The 19,248-nt window shown below is 40.2% G+C and overlaps 1 protein-coding gene and 1 pseudogene across 1 annotated transcript in view; both read right to left on the reverse strand.

Moving 5' to 3' along the window:
• Window positions 1–14,238, reverse strand: part of PNLIPRP3 (pancreatic lipase related protein 3) — a 36,805-nt gene extending 22,567 nt beyond the window's left edge. Inside the window, exons 1-8 of the mRNA XM_037803876.1 lie at window positions 14,199–14,238; window positions 12,972–13,126; window positions 8,599–8,718; window positions 7,758–7,889; window positions 5,331–5,439; window positions 3,693–3,812; window positions 3,489–3,611; window positions 466–584 (exon numbers count right to left, since the gene is read on the reverse strand). Coding sequence (XP_037659804.1) covers window positions 466–584; window positions 3,489–3,611; window positions 3,693–3,812; window positions 5,331–5,439; window positions 7,758–7,889; window positions 8,599–8,718; window positions 12,972–13,126; window positions 14,199–14,238 — 918 coding nt within the window. The remainder of the gene's footprint in view (window positions 1–465; window positions 585–3,488; window positions 3,612–3,692; window positions 3,813–5,330; window positions 5,440–7,757; window positions 7,890–8,598; window positions 8,719–12,971; window positions 13,127–14,198) is intronic.
• A 184-nt stretch (window positions 14,239–14,422) lies between these two features.
• LOC119509841 lies at window positions 14,423–18,257 on the reverse strand (annotated as a pseudogene).
• Window positions 18,258–19,248: the final 991 nt, after the last annotated feature.

Consider the following 19,248-nt stretch of genomic DNA (forward strand, 5'->3'; position numbering starts at 1 on the left):
CGAGCTGTGCTTTAGTTCTGCTATGTATAAATAATTAAATTTTAATACAATGATTTTCATGTTCCAAGTCCATAGTAATACGTTTGGCTGTAGCTATTGATAGGTGCAGCCTTCCCAGGACATCTTTGAAGATGACATTTAAAATACATACATAGAGAAATTTTGCCCTGGATTTATGCCTGTTAGAAAGTGGCATCAAATTGCTGCATAATAAATGGCCAGAAAATTGAATATAATTTTTAAAACCGCTGAGACAACCAGAATTCAAATAGTTGGTTTAGTTATTTCAGCCCTTCAGCAATCCCAGCTACGGTTCAGGACTCAGCACAGAAACGATCAATTATTTCCCCAAATGGCAGAAGCGTTTTTTTGCCAACTACTCAAAGCTCTAATTTCTAGTTGGCTGATTGTGCGTCAAAAAAAAGTACTAGATAATTAAATTCCACCGCAAAATGTTTTACTTACTGCTTTAAAAGATTCGTAGGAGCTACAAGGATAAGAAATAAATGCATCAGGATTGAGAACGCTTTCAGCGTAAAAGCGATGACTTCGGGCATGGTGACAGTCAAAGAAGGAAACTGCTTCTGTGAAAACAATTGCCAATTAATTGATACCAATTAACAGATATCTGATAGCCTGAACCATTTCTTAGAAAGAGTAATTTCAAAATGACAATTTATTGACTTGGGGGGGGGCGGTTTCTAGTCAGCCAGAATTTGTGTGTAGGCTTGGATATCACACAAAATCCATCAGTATTTTCATATCATTTTCTTTGTACCAAAGGTTTCTGGAGGTGTGAATTTAACAGGACATACAAGCAGGGGAAATAAGCAAAGTCGAGTTTAGATGACTTTGTCCTCTGACACTAATAACCACAAACACTCCCTGGGATCTCTGATATAAACACTTAGAGCTTTAAGAATCCCTGTGCATATAGCAACTCCACCTTAGCCCAATTAATTCTGTCTTCGTATTTCTGCAGGAAGGACTGAACTCCCTCTGATTCAATCATAAAACCGTCAACAATGTTAACAGTGTACAACTTTAGCTGAGCTTACAGATGTGGGAGGTGGGACCTATTATAAAAATGTTAAAGGCAATATAGGTTTGCCATCGTCAGGCATGGCATCATTGCCACCAATAGTTAGTATTATTGTGATACTTAAAAGATAGATCAAAATATATTTGAGCCATGTCATCTGAAGTTATCACAGAATTCTAGTCATTTATGCTTTCTTTACCTTATAGAGCAGCATTCTTACTGCATGGCTTGGACTAAGAAGGAGTGATTCACTGGAGGCCAAAATTATGTATAATGATATACGTCACCCCTTTGCAATGTTATGTTACCATCCCTCCCATCAAGAGATCCAATCTACTTTTTTTACCCTCCTTGGATTATGGGCTGGGCTTGTGACTTGCTTTGACCTGTTTTGAAAAACTGAATGCAGAGGTAGTGACATTGTGTAAATTCACAGATTCCACCCTCCTCTCTTGGAACCCAGAGACCATGTAAAGAAATCTAGACTCTCTGGCTGGGTAGATAGGCACATGTGAGAAAGGGCACTTGGAGAAGAATCAGCACCAGGGCTCCAGACACACGAAACAGCCACCTTGGACCTTCCTGCCCAGCTTAGCCCCACCAGCCGTGAATTACCCAACTGACATCACCCAGAGTAGTGCCTGCTGAACTCTGACCCACAGAACTATGAGCAATAATAATTTATATTCACCATTAATTGTGATTTAAACAAGATGGTTCATTAGAATATAGTGAGCTATGAATTTTAAAAGCAAATGGGTTCTTACTAAACATATATATGTAATAGAAAATAGAATATCTAGAATCCTTCAAATTTATCTAAAGACTTACAGTGAATGATAAATAAATGTGTTTTTAATACAATAAAGTGATAGGAAATACATGTCTCAAAATGATAGCTTATGAAAAATGTATGTTTTACTTGAATTAATCCATTGCAGAATCTCAAATCTTCTATGTATAATATTGTTTTTTCAGCACAAATATTAAAACATTGTAATTCGTCTCCAGTGAAAAGTAAATCTGAGCTACTCTCAACTTCATGAACTGTGTACCTTCATTCTGAAACATCCCAGTGAAAGATCAACTAATTTCATCATCTAGATATTCTGACCATATGGGATCAGGTGGTGAGATATTTAGATTCATCCAGATATTCAGGATTCTGTGAGCAAAACTCAGAATATTTTACTTTACTATCTGGATGTTTAAACATCACAAAATGAGTCATATATTCCTTTTGTGTCCAATGACTTAAAAAGTAAAGTAAATCTACTAGTGTTCTGGGTAACTCCCACTTGTCAAATTAGAAAGCTCATATTTGACTGAAAACCTCCAATTAAAAGGCTTAAGTCTATAGGATGCACAGTTACAAAGCACAACATTATTTTATATCATATCATGTTAGCCTATTATCACTATCATATTATAAATATTACTACTATGTATTATTACATATTATATATGATATATATCCTTATTTACATGATGATAATAAGCAAAGCTAGGGAGCAATGAAATTCCCAAATAATTTTTCAGTGCTTTATAACTTAGTACCTTACGGATATTATTATTGGCAGTCACTATATGATGTTACATCCTATCTATTTAATTTGTGATTACAGCATCCAGAGTTCTTTTGTTCAAAAGTCTGGCAAACCATATCTCTCCTCTGCTCAGAGCTCTCCCATGACTCCCAATTCACTTGAATAAAATCTTATCACAATCTATAAGGTCCTGCATTATCTCTCTCTGCCCCATCCTCCCTCTGTCCTCATCCTCCACTACTCTCTTCTCTTTCACTTTATTCCAGCCAAAATAGCCTCCTTACTGCCTCGAACCTGTCAGACAGGCTCCTGCCCCAGACACTTTGCACTTGCTGTCTTCCTCCAGGTATCCACATCTCTGGCCTTAAAACATCTTCAGGTTTTTACTTGAAAGTCATCTTTACAATAAGGACTCCCTACGACTCTATCTAAAATCTCCTTCCCCTACCCTCACCGCCTTTCTCACAAACACGTAAGATTTTCTATAGCATTTCTACTATTTGTTTATTGTTTTTCTTTTAGATTAGAAGATAACCTCCACGAGGGCAGGAATTTTGTATTCATTCCTATATCTAGGGATATCCTATATTCCTAGAGGGATGCCGGACACATAGTAAGCCTTCAATATATATTTGTTGAATGACTATATTTATTGAATGTATATATTTGTTGAATGAATGAACACATTCTCCCTGTTTATATTGTGTGACTACAATATGCTACATGTTGTGCTGGACATGGAGAATACAAAAGCAACTGGCACACAGTCCCCAGACTTGCAAATCTCTCAGCTAGTGAGAAGCTTCATACATGCAACTGTTGTTTTGGGTTGAATATATAAATATGTTCAAAAGGATGTGGGATCCCACTCAAGGAGGGAGCTGAGCCTTCATATTTACCTTTTGTATGAACATTGAAAATCAATTTAAATAAAGATGGAATCAAGGAATCACATCCTGGCATGTAAATCCCTCCGTTTGGGTAAAAGTCAAGGTGACCACAGGCATTAATAGTTCCAGTGCCTGAAACAGATAAAATCAGGGTAAAACTTTTAAAACTCTCCTTTGTGTTTGAATGCAGTTTCAGTTTTGTTAAAAACTTACCAAACTCAAACAGAAAGTAAGCTGCATTTGTGTGGATAATATCGACAAAGTTGGCATCTGAGGGGTCCAGCCTGACTTCATTTGGGGTGTTGTGGAAATATGGCCCAGCTGGATCCAATCCTAGGAGAAAGCATAATGTCTATTAAACTGAGATACATGCCATACAAAAGCACACTTGAGAGTGATGTTATTTTGTAAAGATAGATGGTGAAAGCAAGCTATTCTTTCCTATACAATTTATATGGAAAGAAGGTAAAAGAAAGGTCAGACATCACTCAGGACAAAGTACAGATAGATGAACTGAGTATATAAATGCAGATCTGTATATATGGCAATGCCAAATTCCCACATACAAACAAGGTTGTGTCTAGGCAATGCCAAGATAGCTAACAAATTCAGAAGAATCAAAGTGGCTATACTAGGGACTGTATACGGGTTACTGTGTATACAGTTGAGGTTATGGATGGCAGAGGATCTTGAAAAGCAACATCTGTATGCAAAAAATAAATAAGAATAAAAATAAAAAGATAAGAGCTTTTCAGTATGTAAAGATGAGTCTCCAGAGGAATACAGTTAAAATAATAGAATCTTAGTGCCTAATTAAGGCTTGTTAATTCCACTTTATTATATTACAAATGAAAAGCCTCAAGCCCAGAGAAGAGAAGTGATATGTCAAGGTCACAGTATGTTAGAGGCAAAATTGGACCAAGAGCCCAGGTATCCAGACTCCGCCCATTGTCTCACGCTCAGATGTCTAATAAAACAATGGCAAAATATCTGACAGTCTCTAAAACATTATGACCATTCACAAATCCACTCTTTTATACACCAGACAATTATTTATCAAGCACTTAGTATGTGTCAGGAACTAGGCTCAACAGTCAGATACAAGAAGGAATGAGGCCTAGCTTTGCCGTTGGGTTGCTTTCCATTCGGTGGGGGAGGCACCTCAACACAGCATGCTCAGTGCAGAAAGAGAAGTGAGTGTAGGTGTCATGTGAGCACAGAGAAGTGACATATAATCTGGTCTTGGGGAATTAGGACCTGCTCCTGCTGGAGTTGGGAAATGCAATCAGAGATCAGAGCAGAAGAGGAGCCAGGGTGGAAAAAGGGGAAGCAGTATCCCCAGGGATGAAAGAAAATGCACACATCCAGTAAGCAATTTGGGAAAATGTAACTAGCTTACTTAGGTTGGTGGGTAGAGTTCTAGGGTTTGGTGGATGATGAAAATAGCATTAAAGCCGGAGTCAGATGTTATCTGAGTCACGTGAAGGGGCTTGGACAGGAACTCATTGTCAATGGGAAACTGCTGCAAGTCTGCAAGAGGAAAGATTTATAGCAAGGTCTATATTGTTACAAAACACTCTTTGCTGTAATGTGGAGACTAGGTTCCAGAGTGGGGAGGATATAGAGCAGAGCTGCAGTGAACTCTCTGGGAATGTGACCTGAGCAAGAAATAAATGTATCTGCACACTCACGCTTTGAAAACGCGTATATGTTTTATTTTAGAAGGGTCACTTTTAGTAGTATCTTACATTTGTACTTGCTACTAAATGTAGTGATAGCTGTTCAGATACTTGAATATGTGTAAGCAAAATACATAAACTGATGCAAGGCCCAACTCCAGGGAGTGCTTACCGGTTATTCTTCCGAGGCCTGGCCTCCTGGATCCAGCTTCCCCAGCCAGATGTGCTCCCACGCTGTGGCCAATCAAGTGCACTTTTGAAGGGGAATATCCAAATTTTGTCTGATAGAATTTTTTTTTTTTAAGGAAAACAGAACATGTATTCTTAAAAGGGAAGATAGAATGGCTTAAATATGCTTAAAAAGAAAAAAAAAAAAAAAGGAGTGGGCATGGCTTTCCCTTTCACAGACAGTATAGGGACTAGCAAGAGTGACATAGTGACAACCCAGGGCCTGTACATCCTCATCTGGCTAAAGGACAGCCTCAAGTAGGCCAGGAGGGTGACCTGTGGTCTGAGTTCTCCCAGTGCTAAGGGCCTTTGTGGATCTGGGGAACAAAGGAACCACCCCAGCTATTGCGTCCGTGGCTTCAACCTTCCTGAGGCCCAACCCTTCCAGTGTGCCCCCAGCACAGCCCCAGGAGTCAGCTCACCCCTATGTTGTTATCCACCTCATCTGTGTCTGCCTCCTGCATGTTAAGGCAACCTTAGGAAATATTTGGGAAGACTTTGGTCTTAGAAGAGGGGCTTTGAAGAATATTCACAAAGAGGCTATATGCCTAAGAGGTCAAAAGCCAACCAACCAACTTAATGGGGAACAAAGGAACAAGCATTTTTAGTTCCATTTAAGTTTCAGGCTCTCTTCATGTTAATAGTGGAAAACTAAGCAATTGCCTTCATTGGATACATGTGTCATGATTGAATGTTCCATTTTTCCCCACTAGTATGGTAGTACTATGTGTTGCTTTACAGAGAGTATTTCTCTCTTGTTTTCATATGTGAATGGCTCCGCAAAGATGGCTTGTGGTCATCAGGGCATCCCTTCTGCCACTGCCGCCGCCATTTTAAATGTCTACATTCTTTCCTGTCTCTCTGAGGTTGGCTCTCAGCCCTCCTCTCCTTCATCCTTCTCCTCTTCCTTCCCCATCTACCTAGAAGCCTATTCCCAGGCACCTGCTGCCCCAGGATCAGTCCGCTGGGGAAATGTGAACTAATTGGCTGTGATGAGATGACAGAAAAGAGGCAGGAAAGAGACTTGCAGCGGTTCCTTAGCTCTTCCTTCTTCAGGCCTGACTCCTTAACTGTTCCCAGGGTTCTTCTGGGACACCCTCACCCCAGGCCTCTCCCACTGAGCACACGGGGCCTCCAAAGCTGCCTGTTCGATTCAGTTGACATTCAATTCAGCACACACATTTCCTTCAGTTCAGCTGACATCTCTTTCCAACTTCCTACAAGCAACCAAGGGTTATTTATTGAACTAGAAGAGCCCACAGCTCAGGCCTCAGGACCAATGAAGAAATTCACAAAAGCTTAAAGCTTGTTTTTCTCTGAAGAGAAGATGTTTCTCATTTCTTCCTTTATATGCAGTGACCCACTACAAGTACCTCCTTGCACCTTACTTTCCCTGAGATGGAAGAGGAGAAGGGTGGCAGCAGAGATGCATATAAAGCCCCCCCGAATCATCCTCCAGGATGTTTACTAACAGTAGTCAGGATTCAAATGTCACCTTTTTGGAAAGGCCTTCCCTGGTCACCCCATCTAAGTTAGCTTCTGCTGCTCTCCATCTTCTGTCTCAGGTTATCTTCACAGCAACTACTGAAACTAACGAGCAACTAACATTTCCTCCTTCGTGTATTTATGTGTTTGCTTCTGCTGCCTGCTAGAGGGCTCACTGTGTGGGAGCAGGGACACCATCTTGTCCACCACTGGATCCTTGGGTCCTAAAACAGTGCCCAGCCCACAGCAAGTGCAGAGTAAAATATTCACGGAATGAATGAACTAACCCCCTTAAAATGTCTGAAAGGGTCATTACATCTTTAAATTTTATTTTACCACATTTTATGATGGAAAATTACTTCCTATCACGGCAGAGCATTTGGAGCTTTGTAAATGCCTCAGGGTGTATCCCTCACAAATAGTAAAGGTCTATTTCATTCTTTTGGAATGTATATCAAACAGTTGTGCCTGGACTGGCCTACAGGCATAATTCATTGCCCTAGAACCCTGTTTCCATGGGAAAATTCATTTCGTGTTCTAAACAAATAGCATTTGTAAGATGGAAACAGCTTGCAGTCTTCAAAGATAGGTTAGCATTTTTGAAAGCCAACCAAGAAGTCCTACTCACAGCCCAAGACCTTGGAGGGACTTTTGGTGATGAGCTTGTGCAGGGATACTGCCACCTCGTGGTACTTCATATAACCACAGCCCCTTCTTTCATAGAAAAATAAATTCCCTTTCCTGTCTACTTTATTCAAATGCTTATTATTTTCCATGTTCAGTATTTGTCTAAGCTAATAAAAAGTACATAAAATTGACAAGAATTCTGGATGTTGCAATGCAAATTCAATGAATTATACTTTAAATAAAAATCAACACTTCTTACCACAAGGACATCAATAAAATAAGCCACCTCAGCACCGGCAACACGGAGATTGTTTACAGAACTGACGTATGTCAGGGAACCATTAATCCAGTCTAAATTAACGCAGTTCACATCTTCCACTTGTAGCAACACCTGGTACAAGATGTATTATAAATATTAAAGACGTAAGTATTAAAGAAAACCAAAGCGTCCAGGTAAGTGATTCCACAGTTAAAAGAAATAACACTTGCTGGAAGTTATTGAGTCTTGCTGCATGTGAGGCACTGTTCTAACCCTTTTACACATATTTACTTATTTAATCCTCACAACCACTCTGCAAGGTAAGTACTAATGTTATCTTCAACTTACTGACAAGGAAACTGAGGTACAGATAGATAAAGGGATTTGCTTGTGATCACAGAGCTAGTAAGTATGAAAGCCGTGATATGAATTCAGACAACCTGACTCCACTACACTGTATGTCCTAACAAACAACTAATCGCTTACTATGCTAGTAGTCATTAATTGGGAGTATGAGAGGAAAATTAATTTCAGGGAGTAAACTAGGATTTTCTTTCCATTAAATTACATGAGAAATTGATTATACCACTCAATCTTTTGTCAAAGGTAAGAATTTAGCAATTCTAAAATTATAAAATCGACACCCATTATAATCTATACATTTCACAATAAATGAAAATAAACAGGGAATGATAGCTCATATGAGGCCCTGCAACATGGACCATGGAGATAACTGAATGTGGGATTCCAATTAATGTGGATTAATATCTTGCAAAGTACATTCATATTAAACATGAAGCTTTCACAATCAAATAAAAAGAAGGTTTTTTTCATATCCTACATCACACATGTGTCTCTGCCATTTGCCATCTGTATTCCAACCAGGTATGTTGATACGGGTGATCTTGTCTGTTCCAAAATGTGAGGCTTGGATGGTTGAATAATTAACTGCACTGATCTCCTGTTTCAAGTGAAAGAAAGGTAAAAAGATAATTCAAAATTATTTAACATTTAGTAGAATTATTCTAAAGTTGCTCAAAAGTTTTTCACTAAATTTAATTTTGTACCAACCTTCTTTAATACATTATACCAAAGACATAATTCTGCTACATATTGTAAAAAGCACCAAGGAATTATTAATGCATTATAAAATGCAATATACAAATTTAATCATGAGGAAAGATCTAAAAGACATTGCATTTTATGCAAATGTTTATAGCCTTCTCAATGAAAATTTTACTAAGCCTTACTTTTGAATAACACTTCTCAGTTGTAAATACAATTCACAAGAATTATCTTAATTAGGGCTTAGAAACATCTGACAAGGGTGGCAAAATAAAGATTGCTCACCTCATTTATGAATGAGGAATAGAAGTTAGAATCTCATTACATGAAATACAACAGCATATTAAAGATAATATTGTAGTACTATGTTAAACACGTTTTTGTATTTCTGGTATTTTGTTTGTTTTTATAACTGAACTCTCAAAGACCTTAGAATACTATGAATTTAAGTGATTTTGCTATTTAAAAAATTAAAAAGTTACAAGTGTAACAATTCTATTGAAAAATGAAGAGTGTAATCAGAAAATAGCAAGATTGACAGTGTGAATCCTATAATTGGAAAAACAACACATTTAGATACTTATGCAATTCAAACGAAGAGCCTATTTCCAACTACCTGTGTTTAATAGTAATATGCAATTAATTATACAACTTGCTGTAAAAGCATCTCCAAGACTATAAGCAAACTATTATGGGAGTCGTAGTTGGTTTATACAATAATTACAATAATTAACGGCTGTGTGTGTCCATGTGCTGGACATGTCCTAAGCACTTTATAAGCTTTAAAACTTCATTTAACCCTCACAACACTGTCAGGTAGGTGCTATAATCATCATCCCACATTTTAGGAATTAGAAAAGGGGAACACTAAGTTGTCAAGTTGCCCAAAGTACTGAAGCTGAAGGGTCCTGCAACTGGGCTTCAAACCCACATGGTCTTTATCTGAAGTTGCATGCTTAACCTCTGGGTTTGTGAGTTGTTTTCTGACCATGGTGTTCGCTACTGATAGGACTCAAACCAGATGTGATATTTGCTGAGCAGATATTAAAATCAATTCCTAGGAAGCACCTCTCTGCTAAATAATGCAATCAAATGCAGAACCGTTTGTCCAAACACGTAACTAAAAGAATCCAGGTTCAAATAAAAGCATTCCACCTCCTTCAGAGGGACCCCTCAAACACCTACTAGATATCTGCTTTTACATCGTGAAAGCCTATTTTGAGAGGGAATTTAGTAGAAAAAGTGTGTTTATTCTTCATGCATCACGAGAATAGTTTTATGAAGTGGGATCCCTCTCTAGCCCCAAAGTGATCCTCGTATCCTTCCCTGTCAACAAAAGACACTGAGGAAAATCATTTTTGTTCACTTCACATTCAATCTGGCTAGGTCCTCTAAAATAGCACACTAAACATAAAAAACAGGAAACTCCGTACACTTCAAGGAATCAAAAGAAGGCAACTTAGACTTTGCTACAAGGACAGAAACTAAAACAGTGTCAATATCGTACAGAATGGGTGTCAAGAGCAAAGAGCTAATTCAAGTTTCACTATTATTTAACTGTGTGGGGGCTTTTCTCTTGTCATTCTCATTTTTGCGTAGACCTGGTGTCTAATTGGTGCCAGAACAGTTCATTCTCCAACTGCTCACTACATTCCAGATGATCTCAAAGTCAGTGGAAATGGTCACAGCTATGCTTTAAGCTTGCCGAAAGCTGCAGATACAGGAAAAAACAGAAATATGCAAAAGGTGCATCAGCCCAGCCACTGAATGAGCCACTCTAGGTTAAGGAGTCGTGGATTCTACAGGGAAGTGGGTTGGTTCTATTCCTCAGAATTGACTGAGTTTATTGCATCAGGTTCACCTACGACAGCTCCAACCCTGGAGAAGAGTATGTTAAACAACTGCAGAGTTTAACTCTACCTTTGCATAAACAAAGACAATCTAATACAGAATGTGGGGTTAGGGATGGGACAATGCTTGTTTTGAGTGTCACACATTGACTCATCCTTTATATTAGCTGTTTAAAGAAAAAAAAAAAACACTTGGACAGCAAACCTTCAGGCATCCATCCAAATGGGGGGTAGGGGTGGAAACACCTGAAAGACATTGTTTTTTGGGGTCCTTTAACAGGAAGTATTTGATTTTTCAATTTTGTCTTCATTGGTTTTATGGCTTTATGATGCTTCACCTAATGAGTGGTCATCATCACATCTGTTTTACTAACTGTGCTCCTCCAAACATTCAAGTGCATGATCACGTATACAGAAGGATAAAAGAATCAGTAAGTCCTGTGAATACTGACAGTGAAGATCCAGGTATACAGTTAGCCCTGAATGGACAGATATACTCTGCAAGTTCTAAATAGACAGAGAAGGTGCTCCCAAACATTTGAATTCAACATAGATTCTCTTTATTTATTGACAGTTATAAAAATCAAACATTTGATGACAGTTCCTTTTTAAGTTTCTCTAAACTGAAAAACAAGGTGTTTTCTTTGTTCTAGGTAGAGCCATCATTTACAGAACAGGTGACAGATTTCACTGAAGACTTGTGTTTGAGTATGTGTGTGTGTGTGTGGCAAGCAGACAGCTACAAATCAGACTATATTTGGCTCTCTTGTCTAGCAAGGCCCACTCTGCTTAGATGGATCTGACAGAAAGCAAACTTTAAGTTTATAGATGCAAGTAGGAACTGGAAATGTTTCTTGCCCTGGGGAGTGCTCCTTCTCTGGTGGCTTGCCCTCCTGCTCCCTAATATAAGTGTTCCAAGTAGGTCTAGACTCACCCCTTTCTCCTGCTCCTGGGGTCTCTTGCATTCCTGGGTTAAAACTCTCACATCCAGGTAGACTTCTGAATCTTCTTCTTCAGCTCTGGACTGCCTGCTAAGCTGTAAAAACTAAAATCTCCAATAGCCTGCCCAAATGTAACCTCTCCAAAATTTAACATTCTCTTTCACCTCAAATCTACTCCTCTTTCTGATAAGAAAGTCATTGTTCTTCCAGTCACTCACGTGCGAAATCTCAGGAGAGTTTGCATGTTTGTCATGTCAGTGTTTCATCGTCATCATGCTCACTCTTACTGCTCTAGCTCAGGCTATTCCCCCATATCTAATCAAAACTGCACTGTAGCTTTCCATCAACACTGCCAAATAGAAAAATAGAATTGTCTGTGATGAGGAAAATATTCTATATTTGCACTGAACTATGCTGCTAGTCACGTGGCTACTGAGCATTTGAAATGTAGTAAGTATGTCTGGAGAACTGAAGGATTAATTTATTTTAATTTTAATAGTCATATGCGGCTAGTGGCTACTGTACTGGACAGCTCAGTTCTAAAGGGTCTCACAGTCACCTTCAGTCTCTTCCAGCTCTAGAAAACAGAATACACTGCTGTGGGGTCAATGTTCAAACTCCCAATGGTTTCTAATGGCCAAACTCCACAGGAAGGGATTATACAATTTGTCCCTAAACTACTTTTCTAACTAGCTCTATTTTTGAGGACTCCTTTCTGTTCCCAGAATAACCTAAGATGTTGTCATTCATCAAACATGCCCCGCAGTTTTTCTCCTTTATGTATTTTTTCATGTCATTTCCTCTGCCCTAACTGACATCCCTACCTTCCTCCCCCTATTTGTCTCTGCTTATAAAAATCCTGCCCATCCTTCAAGGCATACCTGAAATACGGTATCCTTTTCAAAGCATTCCTGATTCCAATCCTTATCCCCAAGGTAAAGGCAAGCTCTCACTTTGTTCCAGGTCTTATATTTGTATCTTACATAACAGATCATAATTTATGTTGCAATAGAGGCATTTGATTACATACTCAATTTCCCCTAATATAATGTGTGTAAGACAATGGTCTAGTTTATTCAGTTCAATACATAAAAGGCACTATTGCTTGTCCACAGTCTCAAATCTATCTATCTCAAGTTAATACCAAATTTACCTTTTATGAAACAACATATCTTCATGTTTAAATACTCAAACAAATATTATTGGAACAAATCCAATTCACAATATTAAAAGAAATACTAACATTTAAGTCAATAATCTATGTCAGAATGGGTTGCTATAGCTATGTGTCTATAGCTATATCATCTACATGGTATATTTTAGAATAATCTCTGTGGAAGGGCAGCAAGTTAACTTACCTGATAGGTGTGGGGATTATGTATGGTGTAGAGCAGAAAGCGCGTGTTTATCTCCTCTGGAGACTGGGGTAAACCTGCCAACTCTCTTGACAAAGTCCCGGTCCAAGGGTAACCATCTTTAAAGCACCCCAGCCTTTCATAGCAGACTTCTTTTGCTGCAGCAAAAAGATGGAGTGTCAGCTTTACAGGAACCAGGCCTGGACAGAGGCTCTGTTTCACACCATGGGGATTAATTTAAATTAGTCTTTAAGTTAAATGAGTCTGAGCTAGGGAGATTCTCTTCAAAAAATTTTCTTCTCTCCCCACCACCTCTCCCCATAATACATAAACATTATGACTCTGCAGATCACAATGCTGTAGGTGTTGGAATCAGACTTTTCCAATTTGGGCAAATATCTTACCCTTTCGAGTCTCAGTTTCCTCCTCTGCAAAATGGGGATAATACCACTTATCTTACAGCCGTGTTATGAGGACTAAATGAACTACTACCCAGCAAAGCCCTTGTTAATGGGCCTGAGACATAAGACAGGATTCCATCTTCCCTGAACTTCTGTCTTTTCTTGTTAGACTGAAATCTCTTGATGAAGGGGATCCTGTGTTCCTAGAGCCTAGCACCATGCCTGCCACACAATAGGAGTGCAATACATGCACCATGAGTGAGTGTGTAAATGAGAGCAGTTTCATTTAGTTTTAACCACGTTTCTTCTTTCTGGAGCTCAGTTTACTGATCTCTAAAACAAGGACCCTTGGGAAAACTCAGTCTCAAACATTTCTGCCATTCATTGATTCTGATTTATCCTTTCACTATGACTTTTCACATTTATTTTCATTTAGCACTGAGAGAAGAATTAAAACACAAAAACAAATAACTTCATTTCATGCTGTGATATAGAGAGATAGTTTAATTTATTCAATTAGATGTTTAAGATCATTTGTTAGTATTGGTTACAGTTGTCTGAAGACTTGAATTTGAGGCTTTTCTTTTATTGTTTACCAAAATTGCTATAAAAGTTTTTGATTCTCAGATCATGAGATTTAAATTCAAAATTTTAGTTGCTTTTGCATTTTCTTCACTCCCTAAGAATGAGATTCCACAATAAATATACAGAGAGACGATGGGGGATTAAATCATATTTTAAAATAAAATAAGTGTACATTTTAAAAAGTATACGGATGAGCAACATCCCCTGCCCACCCCAATCCCAATCCATCTCCCAGGGGCCACACATTTAAGAAAGTCTGCAGCTTTTCTATTGGTTGCCTTCATAGCCATATATAATGTGCTTATACTATCAATTTTTGGTGTATCAACTTTAGACATATATGATCTATTAACTTTCTGCAAGGATAAATGAGGATTTAGCTCCCTTTTTCCTGGTATCCATCAGGGACCAGTCAATAAACAAACTGCACCAGTTATTTTAATTGTGAGAATTTAATATAAAGAATTGTTAATCAGGTACTTGAGAACTGAAAAGACAAAAGGGCACACTGCAGAAGCTCAGAAGTAGTAATTGTAGGAAGCAGCTGCCACCATGGGGCTGGAAAAAGAAAGAGTTTGGGTTATTGCAATTTGGGAACTTGGGGCAGGGGCTCCCAGGCAGTGGTGGAGGTGGTGGAGGTGGTGGTGGTGGTGGTGGAGGTAGTGATAGTGGTGGTAGAGGTGGTGGTAGAGGTGGTGGTGGAGATGGTGATGGAGGTGATAGAGGTGATAGAGGTGGTGGTAGAGGTGGTGGGGGTGGTGGTAGAGGTGTGGAGGTGGTGGTAGAGGTGGTGGTAGAGGTGGTGGAGATGGAGGTGGTCGAGGTGGTGATGGAGGTGATAGAAGTGGTGGAGGTGGTGGTGGAGGTGGTGGTAGAGGTGGTGGTGGTGGTGTTAGAGGTGGTAGTGGAGGTAGTGGTAGAGGTGGTGGTGGTGGAGGTGGTGGTGGAGATGATAGAGGTGGTGGGGGTGGTGGTAGAGGTGGTGGTGGTGGTGGTGGTGGAGGTGGTAGTGGAGGTGGTGGTAGAGGTGGTGGAGGTGGTGGTAGAGGTGGTGGTAGAGGTGGAGGTCATGGTGGTAGAAGTAGCAGTGGAGGTGGTGATAGAGGTGGTGGAGGTAGTGATGGTGGTGGTGGTGGTTGTGGTGGAGGTGGTGGTGGAGGTGGTAGTGGTGGTGGTGGTGTAGGTAGTGGTGGAGGTGGTGGTGGAGGTGGTAGTGGTGGTGGTGGTAGTGGTGGAGGTGGTGGTGGAGGTGGTAGTGGTGGTGGTGGTGTAGGTAGTGGTGGAGGTGGTGGTGGTGGAGATGGTGGTAGAGGTGGTGGTAAAGGTGGTGATAGAGGTGGTGGAGGTAGTGATGGTGGTGGTGGTGGTTGTGGTGGAGGTGGTGGTGGTGGAGGTGGTAGTGGTGGAGGTGGTGGTGGAGGTGGTAGTGGTGGTGGTGGTGTAGGTAGTGGTGGAGGTGGTGGTGGTGGAGGTGGTGGGGGTGGTGGTGGTGGTAAAGGTGGTGATAGAGGTGGTGGAGGTAGTGATGGTGGTGGAGGTGGTGGTGGTGGAGGTGGTAGTGGTGGTGGTGGTGTAGGTAGTGGTGGAGGTGGTGGTGGTGGAGGTGGTGGTAGAGGTGGTGGTAAAGGTGGTGATAGAGGTGGTGGAGGTAGTGATGGTGGTGGTGGTAGTGGTGGAGGTGGTGGTGGAGGTGGTAGTGGTGGTGGTGGTGTAGGTAGTGGTGGAGGTGGTGGTGGTGGAGATGGTGGTAGAGGTGGTGGTAGAGGTGGAGCTCATGGTGGTAGAGGTAGTAGTGGAGGTGGTGGTAGAGGTGATGGAGGTAGTGATGGTGGTGGTGGTGGTGGTGGTAGAGGTGGTGGTGGAGGTGGTGGAGATGGTGGTGATGGTGGTGGAGGTGGTGGAGGTAGTCATGATGTTGGTGGTGGTGATGGTGGAGGAGGTGGTGGTGGAGGTAGTGGTGGAGGTGGTAGTGGTGGAAGTAGTCGTAGAGATGGTGGTGGTGGTGGTTTGTGGGGTGGGGGGTTGTTGCTGCTCAGCTGGGCAGCTGGGGCTGGACCTCAGGAGTTTGGGGGAGGGCCTTGGAGTTGGGATTCAGGCTGGTTCTGGGAGTAATAGAGAAAGTAGAAACCGGAACCAAGTGCTGCTACTGAACTGAATGCCGAAGCTAGTGTGAAGAGCCATTGCTAGAAAGTCGCAGGGAGGAACCAGGAGCAGACAGGAAGGAACACATCCCTGAAGCTTCCAGGCTCCTGTCAGCGCCCCTGGTAGCAACACCTCACTGGGAGCAGATGAAATGGAGAAATGAGTTTGCTGCAGAGCAGAGAAAGGTGGGCTTGAGGCTGAGAGGCAATGGCTCCGGAACCAGCATGTCCCGCACTCCATTTTGTTCACTTCTCCTCCCAACACAGTCAATAAATAGTGTTTTTAGCTCATTTATTGATTTTCTCATTTTTTTTTTTATTAGAGAAGTTGTAGGTTTACAGAATAATCATGCATAAAATATAGGCTCTCCATATGCCACCCTATTGTTAGCACCTGGCATTGGTGTGGTACATTTGTTACAATTGATGAAAGTACATTTTTATAATTGTGCTATTAACTATAAGTCCATGGTTTAACTTAGGGTGCACTGTAGTGCAGCTCCATGGATTTCTTAAAAATTTTTATTTCGTTACTATAAAAATAACTAACATTTCCCCCATTTCCCCTTTTAACTACATTCAAATATATATTTCAGTGCTATTACTTACATTCACAACGTTGTGCCACCATCACCACCATCCATTACAAAAACACTTCCATCATTCCAAATGGGAACTTTGTATACTTTAAACCTTAACTCCCTGACATCCTCACCCTGTTCTCTGGTAAACCATATGGTATGTTCCCTAAAAGTCATCTCCCCACTGTGTAAGGGGAAGTTTTTGGTGATATGGTCTCTCCTTCCCATCGTCTCTTCCCTCTTCCAATGTCTGTCAACTGCACTTTCATTTTCAGACTGTCAAGACTGATAATACTTAGAATTTGTTTTGTAATCATGATTAAGTCTTCCATGTTTTGCCTATAGGCAGACTTCAAAAAAAAGTGAAAATCAATTAATAGAATTTATATCATTATGACTAGAGAAATATTTTTGCTGTCAGAGCCACCTAGCTCTCTTTAATTACATTTCCTTCTCTGGACTTCCATTGTTCAGACATCCATTCTCTTCAAATAGAACGCTCAAATTAATTCTTTCTTATACTCCAGATGCTCAAAGTCAGTCACATTTTTGATTCTGCCATATCTGAATCATGTCTTTCTTGTGCTATTTTTGTTTTCCTAGATTTCCTGGTTATCTTTCCTTTCTCTTGTTGGAAGTGTAAACATGTACATTCTTAAATATATCATTAGAATTTGCAGTTTCTCAATCAATATCTCTCCATTCTGATTTTCCTCTTGAACGACACACACATCCAATTCTCTTTTGGACAAGTGACTTCAGTTTTGGATTCTGGCATCCTAATACAGCCTTCCGTTTTTCCTAGGATGTTCAGCTGTCTTTATTTTTTGCGTTCTGTAGCTTTCCCCCTCAAGTTCTCAACTACATTATCCAGTCCATGGAAGAAAGTTTGGTTTTTGAAATAAAGTTTTTTAAAATATTGCTTTCTTTCTGTTTATAACATCAGGATTCTTTGTTACCATGCTCTTTTCCAAAAAGAAATAGCATAAAGCTAGAGGAAACTAGATGCTATGAAGCAGGAAGCAGACTGATAACTAGATCAACATCATAAGGTATTAAAGCCACTTATGAGAAAATTGAAAGATTAATACTTTTCTAAAAATAACATGCTATAAAATTCAAAATTGAAATTGGGTCAATAACTTTAGCAGCCTGTTATAACTATGGAAATTCGTGTGTGTGCTGCCTCAGCATCCGTCTTACTTTGGCTAAGTCACTTGCCTCAATGCTGACCTTGGGTCCAGTGAAGAAGCAGCTTCCAGCCCTGCGGGCATAAACCCCCCAGAGCCCAAACCTGGGTCTGCGGCCACCATCCACACCACCCACACACCTCACCCAAAAGCCACAGCTGGTCCCAAATGATAAGCTAACCATTCCCACCACCCTCGAACCTGCAGACCCCTTCCCTTTTCACACACGTTTGCTTTAAACTAACCAATCGTGTCTCCCAGGGAAATCTACTAACCTCCAGCCTGGATGACAATAGAGGCACAAGTTCACAGGTCCCTCTCGCTCTGCTTGGGGGCACTCACCTGCTGGTGCAGCCACCCAAGCTGGCCGTGCCTCCCGATAACCCCTCATGGCCCCTCTTTCTCTCTTTAGGAGGCTCTGAGTAACTCACTGTCTTTTCTCCTGCTTTATGGCCTGGGTTTTCCACTGTGCTGTACCTGACCTCCACTTAATTAAATCCAATTTAACCAATTTGGAACAGGCCAATAAAAAGGAAAATAGTCTATAAATTATGATGTTGAGGAATATTATACAGCCATTGAAAATGCTTATAGAGAATTTACAATGGAATTTGTAATGAAAGTGCGAATGATACAATGTTATTTTGTGAGAAAAGGCAGGTTACAGAACAGTATAGAGTATCACCTCATTTAAAATGTTTGGGAAAAAAAATAAAGTAAAATTGAAAGGCAGTGCACCAAAATGTTAACAGTGGTGAGGTCACAAGCAGTTTTAATTTTCTTCATTATATTTATATATAGTTTCAAATTTTTAATGATGAACATGACTTACTTTTACAATAAGAAGGTAACAAATGAAAAAAAAGAAGAGTGCGTCTTTACCATATGATGCCCAATCTATTTTCCTTGTCTTATTAATAATTAAAATAGCAAAACCAGCTGTCTTATGTGTCATATACATATATATGAAGAAATGGAATCTTAGAAAAAGTGATTACCTTGCCCAATGTTACATTGCTATTAAGTGGCAGAAAAAAAAAACAAATCATAATACAGGTCATTCTATCACTAAGTGGAATTGGAAAGTGTTTTGATTTGCTTTTGCTAGGTTATGCTGTGGTAACAAGTAGCCTCCAAATCCCACTGGCTACAAAAAATTAAGGTTTATTTCTTGCCCGTGTTGTATTTTGACTATGGTGCCTTTAAATTGGCTGTGGCTCTGACTCACCAGTCTTCTTCATTCCAGCTTCCCAGCTAAAGGAGTAGCCCTTGTTCAGAACATGCTGCTCTTGGGATGGAGGAGAAGGATGCAATGGTTGAAACCATGCAAAGGCTCTTAAGAAAGGTGTCAAGACATGGCATACTCTCTTTCACCCAGGGCT

Source organism: Choloepus didactylus, chromosome 15, assembly GCF_015220235.1.
Source record: "Choloepus didactylus isolate mChoDid1 chromosome 15, mChoDid1.pri, whole genome shotgun sequence".
Classification (NCBI taxonomy): Eukaryota; Metazoa; Chordata; class Mammalia; order Pilosa; family Megalonychidae; genus Choloepus; species Choloepus didactylus.